Source organism: Pteropus alecto, unplaced genomic scaffold (assembly GCF_000325575.1).
Source record: "Pteropus alecto unplaced genomic scaffold, ASM32557v1 scaffold5, whole genome shotgun sequence".
NCBI lineage: Eukaryota > Metazoa > Chordata > Mammalia > Chiroptera > Pteropodidae > Pteropus > Pteropus alecto.
Window position 1 is genome coordinate 24011605 of NW_006441953.1, and position 11449 is coordinate 24023053.

At 46.6% G+C, this 11449-nt stretch overlaps 1 protein-coding gene across 4 annotated transcripts in view; it reads left to right on the forward strand.

The window, feature by feature from the left end:
- FAM184B (family with sequence similarity 184 member B) overlaps positions 1 to 11449 on the forward strand; it is an 89328-nt gene that overhangs the window by 38574 nt on the left and 39305 nt on the right. For all 4 annotated transcript variants that reach the window (XR_003048485.1, XM_025051815.1, XM_025051814.1 and 1 more), the window contains 4 exons: positions 5862 to 6614; positions 7377 to 7512; positions 8624 to 8763; positions 9294 to 9500. Coding sequence is in view for 3 of the 4 variants with exons in the window: in XM_025051815.1 (XP_024907583.1) it covers positions 5862 to 6614; positions 7377 to 7512; positions 8624 to 8763; positions 9294 to 9500 (1236 nt within the window). In the remaining variant the exon portion in view is untranslated. The remainder of the gene's footprint in view (positions 1 to 5861; positions 6615 to 7376; positions 7513 to 8623; positions 8764 to 9293; positions 9501 to 11449) is intronic.

Consider the following 11449-nt stretch of genomic DNA (forward strand, 5'->3'; position numbering starts at 1 on the left):
AGTCTGGGAAGCTCGTATCTGTCCTTCAATTCTAAATGATAGCTTTGCTAGATAGAGTAATCTTGGTTGAAGGTCCTTACTTTTCATCACTTTGAATATTTCCTGACAATATCCTCTGGCCTGCAAAGTTTATTTTGAGAAATCAGTTGACAGTCTTATGGTAACTAACTGCTTTTCTCTTTCTGCTTTTAAGATTCTCTCTTTGTCTTTAACCTTTGACATTTTAATGATGATGTGTCTTGATGTGGGCCTGCTTGGGTTCATCTTTCTTGGGACATCTTTCCTGGGCTTGTATGTCTGTTTCCTTGCTTTCTTCTCCTTCTGGTACCCCTATGATGCGAATGTTGGTATGCTTGATGTTGTCCCAAAGGCCCCTTAAACTATCCTCATTTTTTTGGATTGATTCTCATTGCTGTTCTGATTGCTGTTTCTGCTATCTTACCTTCTAAATTGCTGATTCGATCCTCTGTTTCATCTAATCTACTGTTGATTCCTCCTAAGGTATTTTTCATTGCAGTTATTGTATTTTTCACTTCTGACTGGTTCTTTTTTAGTTTTCTATCTTCATTTTTATGTTTTCTATCTCTTTGTTTACATTCTCATTGAGTTCATCTACTCTTAAGTTCATTGATCATCTTTATAACCAGTATTTTGAACTCTGCATCTGGTAGATTGCTTGTCTCCATTTTGTTTAGTAATTTTTCTGGAGTTTTGTTCTGTTTTTTTTTTTTTTTTTTCATTTGGGACATGTTTCTTTGTCTCCCCATTTTGACTGCTTTCCTGTGTGTGTGTGTTTTTTTCTTCTTTCTATATATCAGGTAGGACTCCTAAGTCTCCTGGTCTTAGTAAAGTGGCTTTATGTAGTAGTATCCTGTGGGGCCCAGGGGTGTAGGCTCCATAGTCACCTGAGCCAGGTGCTCCAGGTGTGTCTCTTGTATGGGTTGTGTGTGCCCTCCTGTTGTAAATGAGCCTCATTTGCTCTTTGCATGTCGTTGGGAGGGATTAACCCTCAGGCTGATTAGTTGTGAGGATTGGCCAGTGAGGGGCTGAACCTATGGAGCAGGATTCACTTTAACAGGGCTTTAGTGCCTGCCTAGTTCTGCCCTTTGTGTGTGTCATCCTCAGATGTGGCCCTGGGTGCTGCTTAGGTTCAGACCAAATCCAACCACCAGGTGTGCAGGCCGGGGCCTCCTGCCACAGGCCAAGTTCAGCTGCAGCCTGTGACCTGCCTGGGGCCACTTGGCATGAGCTACCAAGAATTCTGCAGATAGCCACCACCCACCCTAGGCTTGGATGTGCCTTGAGAGGCCAAGCCATGAACCAAGGCCAGCTGCTGCTAGTGCTGGGCTTGGGGCTGCTTGGCAAGAGGCACAGGGCTAGCTGAGGCCAGATGCTGCTTGTTTGGGGTTTGTGACCCTTTGAGAGATTTTAGGAAAGTCCGCAGTATGAGCCAAGACAGGCCGTTTGTATGGAAAAGCCACTGGAAACGGCTTAGGTGGGTCTGCCCATTGGGATGGGTGGGGTCTCAGGGAGTTACCTGGGCAGGGCAACCAATGTTAGCTACATTGATGGAGACTCAGATATGGCGGCTACTTGAGTCTGCATGCTGGGTGGGGAAGGGCTCAACCAAGAAACAATGGCCTCTTCCAACACTTCTATCTGGGAGAAAGCTGCTCCTCCAGCCCTCACTCTGAAGCCAGACAACTCAGTTCCTCCCCGTGTGTCCCCAGTGCCTTTCAAACTGCTGTCCCAGAAGTGAGTCTGTCAGTGGATAAGTCTTCTCGCAGGCCTCTTAAGAGGAATGTCTGTAATTCCCGCAGCCCTCTGTCTCAGCGACAATTTATGCTGGTTTTCACAGCCAGAAATTGTGACTTTTCTCCCTAGCATTGGAACCCTGAGCTGGAGAGCCTGGTGTGGATCCTGGATCCCTCACTGTTTTGGGGGGACCGCGGAAGCCAAGATATTTCTCCCAGTCTTCAACCGCCACACGCAGGTGTGGGACCAGCCCATTCCACATCTTCACCCCTCCTACCAGTCTCAAGCTGGCCTTTTCTGTGTGTCCCCAGTTACAGAACTTCAGCTAGACTTCAGGAAATTACCTATTATGGCTGTTCTATAGTTTCGTCGTAATTTTCATGTGGTCATGAGAGGAGGCAAGAACAGCGTTTACCTACTCCACCATTCTAACTGGAACCCCTAGAATCAAGGTCTTTGATGGAAAAGATAACACATTCTTCATTGGGCTGTTCAGACCGTAATAGACCAACTTCTGTTTCTCACCAGCCAGTTGGAGGCAACACAGCCAAAGTCAGATCCCTTGGAGGAGGCCTCAGGACTTGATCTTTCCTTGTCAGAATCTGTTTTCCTTCCAGGGTTTGTGTCTCAGGCTTAAATACTTCTGGATTAACTGATGCAGAATAGTTTAATGGTATATCCAAACCCTTAAAAAAAAAAACCTAGATTTTTTTTTCTGATTATAATTGAAGTATATACTTACTATCGAAAAAATTGTGGAATGCACAAAAGCAAAAAAAAAAAAGAAAGAAAGAAAGAAAAGAAAAGAAAAGAAAGAAAAGAGGAAAATTGATCACCCTTCATTTTTTACCAACCAGAGATAACCCTGGTCATGTTTTGGTATGTTCTTGACCTTCTTCTATGTTGATATGTGTGTATGATTTTAAAACAAAATTGGAACCATGCTGCATCTTCAATTTTATATCCTTTTTATTTTAACTTAAATAATCTACTCCTGACTCTTTGAGGTCTCTGACATGGTGAGCCGACATGGGCTCTGTACCCCCACAAAGGCCCCTGGTAACATGAGTCAGAGACAAAAGATTGTCTGGCCCATGAACTTGACCTAGTGCAGCCTTTCCACTGCTGGTATAGAAATTAGATGAGCAACATCTACTCATAACTCATAAACTGAGACTAGAACTTCCTGTTGCTGTACTTGAGGCCACGTACAGCCGGAGCACAGAAATTCATCCATGGCTGCAAAGACAATTTGCAAAGGTGATCATGAATGGATCTTTGAGTTGTTAATGTATTGTTTGGACAAGAATATTTAGCTGGAAACATACTGCTTATCTGAGGATTATTCAGAAGGTACGATAAATGGATTGGAAAAGGTTTAAGGAGATTTTCCCCCCAGAGAACAGTGGAGAAAATAAAACTTCATTTAGAATGGGCATTCAATATATTTATCTTTTGTGCTGTTGGGGTTTATCTTGTAAAGCTGCTTTGTGAATTGGAAAGCGCTAAGTAAAAATAACATTAGCACTCATTGTTATATCATTTATGTGGAACAAATGGATGTGCATGTCTATATAGATATGCACACGAAACCTGCTTTTCAAAATTTAAATTTATAAAATAATCTAATCTAAACAGGTAAATTTGAAGAGCGGCTATTTCCGCTTTTGAGTTCACACAATTTTGTTTGTATGCATGGTTACAGGTTTTGGTGTTCCTACGTGGATTACTTCTCTATAAAATATTTCCTGTGAGAGAGGTTATGATTTCTTTGTACTGATTTTATTCACTGAAGTATCACTAACACTGTGGCTTTTCCTGCAGGTGATCTATGCCCTGAACTGACCAGGTTGGCTAACCAAGGGAGCTATCGCTGGTCTTTGCTTTTCAAAAAGCTGTAAATAAGTCATTTGAGATTTGAAAGACAAGATGGACCCTTTCCAGGTTCAACATCTTATGTAGCTGGGCAAACGCCCTAGAAGGCAGGCAGGTCTGTGTCTGTGAGCATTGGCCTGGACCAGTAAGAGGAGGGGCTCTAATTAAGAGCCTTCTGGAGAGACTGCCCTTACCTTCCAGCTAAGTCTCAATCTAAATTGGTCTGGGAGACAGTTGGGCTTCAATTACCCAGAAGCTTATACCTCACAGTTCAATGCCATGTGCAGTGAGGCGCCTAGCAACAGCTCTCTGATGGATAATAGTGAGATTTTAATTAGCGTTTTGAACTCCATCTAGAAATCCATTCCAAGCCCATTTGTTAGCAGGAGTCCAGCCTTGTTTGGGACCCATTCCTCACTTTTTAGCATTATTTTTAACATTGGTTAATTTATTTTATTGGTTTTTTTTTAGTATTATTTTGATAATATCAATAATAGTAAAAATACTAACAGAGCATTTCTTGAGTGTTTATTCTATGCTAGGAACATTACTAAGGGTTTTAGGTTCATTATGTCATTTTAATCTCAAAACAAATCTATGAAGTAGGCATTGCTCTCCCTGTGTCATAGATGAGATGACAGAACCAGAGAGGTTCATTAACGTACTCACGGTCACACAGCTAGAAAGAGGTAGAGTTACAGTAGGATCTAAAGCCTCAATTTAGGCGCCATGCTGTACCACCCCCAAGTGTTAAGTTAGCCTGATTCAATGTCAGTTTCCTCCTCTATAAAATTGGGATACGCATGGGAATGTCCACTTTGCAGAGCTGTTAGAAGGCCGAATGCAGAATAACACGTATATTACCTGGCTCACTGAAAGTTAGACTGGGCACTCAGCAAATCTTTTTCATTTCACTTCTGACTCCTGCTGCCAGACTTGATGGAAAGCTGCCTCTGTATCTGATGCTCAGAATCCATTAATTATAGCTTTGTTAAACCTACAATATTCAACCCCTAAGACCCTAACGGGCTCTCAACTGAAATTTTCTCTGAAATCAAACCATTAGCAATGGATTTCTAAAACCCTTGGGAAGACTTACCAACTTGCTCAGTATTTCTCTTGGCTGCTGAATTATTCATGTCCCTTGATGGATTCTGAAGTCGGTACCCTCCAGGGGAGGTGGATTTATAAATGCGGTTCAGGCCACTTTCTCTGATGTTTCAGTTTAATGGGTGGTGAGTGAAAGCAAGCAAGTGGCAGAAGTGTTGCCAGGTGAAGCCCAAGAGAAGCGTGGGTCTGCTCAAAATCTGATCAACAGTTTCAGATGTTGAAGGCAGTGGAGAGGGGTTGGGTAGATCGTGGCTCCAAAAACAAGGGATGTTTCCTTTTAAGGGGATAAGGTGAGAAGTGAGAAGGAAGCTACATTTGATGAGTAACTACTGTGAATGAGTACCCGCTGTGTATGAATGGGCACCTCCTGTGCGATGGGTACCTACTGTGTGTGGGCTCCGCCATGGCCATGCCTGCCTGCCTTCTCTTCTCCATGCAGTCACTGGGTCCCCGTCTTGTTCCTGGGGTTAAGGACAATAGTCAGTCTTGGAGTACGATGTTAGCCATGGGTTTTTCAAGTTGCCCTTTTTTAGACTGAGGAAGTTCCCTTCTATTTCTAATGCGGTGAATGCTTTTATCATGAAGTGATGTTAGAGTTTGTCAAATGCTTTTCCTGTGTTTGTTTAGATAATCACGTGGCTTTTTTTTTCTTTTTTCTATTCTATCGTCTTTTATTCAAGTCGTGTAGTTTATTACACTGACTGATTTTCAGATGTTAAATCGACTTTGCATTCCCACTTGGTCATGGTGGGAATTCGATTTTCTAGTGTTTTGCATCCCAAGGTGTTTTAAAAAACAAAAACATGTTAGAGTTTTAAACCCTTTGCGGGATGCCCATGCACTCCCGACGTCTCCTGCAGACAGACCTCTGCCATAGATACCCTCTGTGGGCCTTTATGCGACATCACCCCTTTGCTTTGTTTCCACCCTGTCTCACTTCCCCGTTCCCTTACTGGTTCTTCCCGGGGACAGTTTCTAATAAATCACTTCCACACAAAGCCTCTTCTAGGCGCTGCTCGTGGGGATCAGCCTTCGTCGCCACCAGCGAATAGAAGCATCTCCGGTCACGTCGTCCCTCACTCACACCTCTCACTAACTGGGCTCTGTGGCTTTTCCTGCAGGTGATCTATGCCCTGAACACACGCCAGGATGAGGCGAAGGCCAGCATGGAGGCGCTGCGCGAAGCCCACCAGGAGGCGCTCCAGACCGCGGTGGCGGAGACCGAGGCCAGGCTCCTGCAGGAACAGGGCCACGCCGACGAGGAGGCCCTGCTGCAGCGCATTCAGGCCCTGGAGAGCGCGCTGGAGCTGCAGAAGAGGCTGACGCAGGAGGCGCTGGCCCACTCGGCCACGTGCAGGCTGGAGACCAAAGAGAGGGAGCTGAGAGTGGAGGCGGAGCACGCCGAGCGGGTCCTCACCCTGTCCAAGGAGATGCTGGAGCTCAAGGCTGACTACGAGAAGAGGCTCCAGCACCTGATGAGCCACGAGGCGCCGCGGTGGGGCTCGCTGTCCCAGGAGAGCCCCGACCCCAAGGCAGAGCCGGGCTCTGGCCCCGAGATGCGGGAGGTCCTGCTGGAGGTGGAGCGGCTGCGCGTGGAGAACCAGCAGCTGAGCAAGGACTATGCCCGGAAGGCTGAGGAGCTGCAGGCCACCTACGAGCGGGAGAACGAGGCCATCCGGCAGGCCATGCAGCAGTCAGTGAGCGAGGCCCTGTGGCAGTGGCAAGAGAAGGAGACCGACCTCCGCAAGAACTTCCAGGTCCAGGAGTCGGCCCTGCAGGCCCAGGTCAGGAAGCTGGAAGGGGATCTGGAGCACAGGGGCCGCAAGATAAGTGACCTGAAGAAGTACGCCCAGAAGCTTAAGGAGAGGATTCAGGTAAAGCGAAATCTCTTCCTGCCGTTCAAATGCGACAATAATCATGGCCTCTAATTTTGAACACCTACTATGTGTTGGGCACTGTGCCAAGCACTCGACTTCTACCAAAGTGAGCATTATTATCTCCATTGAGTTCAACCACATTCATTCAGCAAGTATTTATTGAACACCTACTATGTGCCAGGCCGGGGCTATGGGCAGGAGGCACATGGTGAGCTGGACCCGGTCCCTGACCTCAGAGAGCTTAGAGACTTCCAGTTTACAAATCAGAAGACAGGACTGAAACTGCGAGGCTTAAGGACTGACCTCGCTGGGCATATGGCTAATAAGTTTTCGAACTCGGCCTAATTCTAAAGCCCCTGCTAATTCTATAATAAATTGTGTTCCTAAAATCCTTGGGACTCTGTGTTTGCACTGAGCCAGACCATTGACAAGTCAGTTAGGTGAGCCCCACAACTTCCCAGAGCCATCTCTAAAAGTAGCAGCAGCTAATATTCCTTATACTCCCTGAGCGGTTTTTCTGCCTCAGACACTTTATCTCACTTGATTCTCACTACGGAAAGGTTAAATAACTCACCCAAGGTCACACAGCCAATCAGAGGATGAGTAGGGATTAGGCGACCCCTGAGCCACTGAATTCCAGAGGCTAAGGGCCTGTGCTGTGCACTCCTCACCTTTCAGACCTGATGTCGGTTCTGTGTACAAAGGATGTCTCTATACAGAATTACAACCAGAGACATGAGACCCCTTCTGTCTGTTTAGGACCTGGATGTGCAGCTCAAGGAGGCTCGACAGGAGAATTTGGAGTTGAAAAGCACTGCGAAAAAACTTGGGGAGAAGCTGGCCGTCGCCAAAGACAGACTGATGCTGCAGGGGAGCCACGGCACACAGAAACCAGGTGAGCTGCCCTGGACCGGCTTCCTTCCCGCTTGGCCCGGCGCTGCTGGCAGCGTTGGAACCGTCGAGGGAGCAGAGTGGAGGGGCAGGGTTGTTTCCTCTGCCCCGCGTGATGGGTGAGTTCAGTCCATTTAGGACACGGCGTGTAGAAGGCATGACGCAAAAGGAAGCTTTGCCACACATAGTCCCCATCTGGCCCACCACAGAGCCTGAACTTCTCGTCACTGGCTTCCCCCCTATACTTAGACAACACCTTGTATTTTTAACAACATTTCACACGGTGGTGTTATTGGGTCTTCCCACTAATTTTGTGAGGTAGGTGTTTTCGGTATCTCACGTTACAGATGAAGAAATGAGGCTGAGAAGGGGTAAAGGGCTAGCTGAAGGCCAGCTAACCAGCTGGCGATAGAGCTGGTGTTCGTCTGACTTCAAAGTGCCTTCCACTGTGCTCCCTCGTCACAAAGTTCTGGAATACCTGCAGCGTGACCCGCGTGGCACTGGGAGAGGCACGAAGCATGAGGTCTCTCTCCAAGGAGCTTATGGGACAGTGAGGTTACGGCCCGCAGCATGCTGGGTGTCAGGTGCACAGCCCAGGGCGCAGCAGCAGGACGACGTGTCCGGGAAAGAAGAGAGTACCGAGGGCTCGAAGGGGAGGCGGAGAGGTTCCAGTCGGAACCGGAAGTGGGTGGGAGGTTTAGAGCAGAGGTCTCGCAGTAGGGAATGAATACCTTGGGGAATACGAGAATGAAAAATCAGCAATTTTAGTTATATTTAATTGTTGCTTTATCCTTTAAATTCCTTTAAATTTAAATTCTTTGGATGTACCTATATCCAGGAACGTGCTCGATTTTTTTTTTAACCTGTGGAAAACACAATCAAAACGGTTTGAAGATGACCAGTTTACGAAGGAAGAGCTGGGCCACTATTTGAACTCGGGATGCTGCTTGGGCAAAGATGACAGTCCCCACTTTGGCGATGTTCAAGGGCCAGGAGGCCACAGAGCAGGGATTACATAGGGGAGTGGTGGGCAAAATCTTTGAATAGCAGAATGGGGACCCACCTGCCGAAGGGCTTGGAGGCGTTCCAGACGATGCCGAAACCTATGCTTGCAGGTGACGTGAAGACAGAGCGAGTTTCAGAGAATGAAGTCCTAGAGAAAGCAAGTGACTCGGAAACCCAGAGTCTCCATCCTCAGCAGGATCAGAACTTCCCCAAGGAGAGTCCAGGCATGAATGGAGGCACAGATGCACAGGTAGTATTTGGCCCAGCCCTGGGGACGGAGAAGTCACAGGAGGCTTAGCTGGAATGAGCTTCAGGTAGAGAGGCCAATCCCCAACGATGACAGATCCCGTGGTTCCGGGGGTGCATGTTTGGGTGTGATAGTCCAGCCGACTTTCTGCCAACTAGGAGACTGAGAACGTAGCAGAATTCCCCCGCTTTCTTATCGTCAGCTCCCGGGAAACTGGAAACTGGCTTTGAATTCCCACTATATGTTCACAGCCCAAACAAAGAAAACATTCTTTGGACTCCACTGTAGTATGGGCCTAAAGATCCGATCCTATGACAACAGACACACTATTCCGAAGAGCCTTTTTCCAATGGTGGATAAAGTGAAGTCTCTTATAAACATCGAATATGTAGTCTTATGACTATACTGCACCTTGTGAAAGAGGCTGTGAAATCAGTATGCAAACGTTGTAAAAGGTGCACAAAAGAGAAACCATAGCCCCCGGCTCCTCACCCCACCCTGGCAGGTTTACAAAGCCCTTTTCCTTTTCGCAGACCAAGAAAGAGGCGAGTGTGGAGATGGAGTACATAAAGCAACAATATGAAGAAGACCTTCGTCAAATCAAACACCGGACGGAGGAGGAGAAGAAACACCTCAAAGACCAGCTGCTGAAGCGACTGGATGACGCGGTGAAGAAGCACACCGTGGAGATCGAAGCAGTTCACTCGTCGATGGAGGCGGAGAGGAAGAGGCTGCAGACGGTGACGTCCCTTTCACAGATGTCGTTCTGTTTTCTTCTCCTTTCCCCTCTCTCCCTCCCTTCTTCTTTATTTCTTCTTTCCTTCCCCAAACGTTGACTGAGCTCCAGCTGCGCACAGATCTAAGCTAGTTCTCAGACCAAAGGGAGTTCAGGGCCTTTTGAAGGAGATGGGGGTCCCCCTAAGACTGCGAGACAATAGGAGTCGTTGACGTGGAGTAGAATCGTGTCAGATGAATGTTTAACTTGGGGAAGTTGAACTCTACACAGCAAAAACAGAGGGAAATACTCTAAAGCAAACGCTCAGGCCCGGCCGCCGACCTGGGCTCAGATCCCAGCTCTGCCTCTCTCTGTCTTTGTGATGGCAGCAAAGCTCTTTAACTCCGGCCCCTCAGAGAGAAATTCTGTGTGCCTCAGGTTCCTCGTGTATAAAACAGGATGATAACAGCACCTCCTGAGGATGAAATGAGGCAATCCATGCGAAACGACGCACATGCTCATGCCCGGGGCCTAATAGGCACTGGGGAGATGCAGGTGATTAATCAGTGGCCCTGCAGTGTGGGAGATTTTCAGCCTCTGGGTACTGTTCCGCCTTCCCACCACCAAAGGGGGCGGCTCTCTGTAACAAGGAACCAAAGCCTCATCTCTCTTGTTTGCTAGGGAAAGCGAATAACATGTATGAATGTTTAGGAACAAAGCGAAGTGTAAGTATTATTGTGAACGTAGGTGGTGCTTTAATTACACGACCGATAAGATACATCTCGAGACCCCCAGTGCTGTCTGAAACTGTGGATAATACTGAACCCTGCATAATATTTTTTCCTATTCATACGTAACTGTGGTAAAATGTTGTTTATAAATAAGGCACAATAAGAGACTAACAATAATAACTAACAATAAGTAGCACAATTATAACGATATACTGTAGTAAAAGTACGTGAATGGCTTTGGAGCCATTATTAAGTAAAATGTGGGTCACCTGAACACAAGTAGTGCGATGCCTCCACAGTTGATCTGATAGCTGACATGGCTCTAAGTGACTGAGGGGCAGGGAGTGTGTATGGCTTAGAGATGCTGGACAGAGGGGTGATTCACATCCAGACGGGAAGGATCAGGAAGGTGCCAGATTTCATGATGCTACTCAGAACAGCACGCAATTTAAAGCATGACTTGTTTACTTCTGGAATTTTCCATTTCATATTTTTGGACTGTGGTTGACCATGAGTAACAAACTGTGGAAAGCAAAACCGCGGATAAGGGGGGACCTACCGTACTACAGGAAAGCTTCTTTGTAATCCAAGACCCGACATTCTGAGCTTTGAGTTCTCACTGAAAGGTAATCACGGGTCACCGAGGAACGCAGTGTTGTGCGGTGGCTCAGGGTAGTAGGCACTTAGTAGATACGTGTTGGATAAATAAATGAACTCATGAGAAACTTAGACTAGTCCCAGGTCCAAGTCCTGACTCTCCCACCAGCTCTGTGACCGTGGCCAGGTCACTTGATCTCTATGAAACCGGATTTTGAAAACAAGGATATGTACTTTGAAGTCTTGTTATATAGATTAAATATGGTATCATACATATGCTCTTAGCTCAGTGCACAGCACACAGTAGAAGTTTGACAAGCAGTACCTGTGATTAGTTACTATGTGTGCTGGGTGGCATCAGGTATGATAATATCATTTAGTGCCCACCATACTTTATACTTTATAAAGCACGTTATTCTTACGAACACATTTAATTCTCCCAACAGCATTTTAGAGGTAAGAAAACTGAGGCTCAAAGATGTTATGTATCAACTCACACAGATAGCGAATGGTGGCACTTGGATTAAAACCTGACAGCCTGATTCAAGAGCCCGTGGTTTCCCACCCCTGTGCTGGGTAAGAAGCAGCCGTATTGAAAGCATTTTCCTCCCACGAGCTGCCACTGACTACATAAATCCAATTCTCA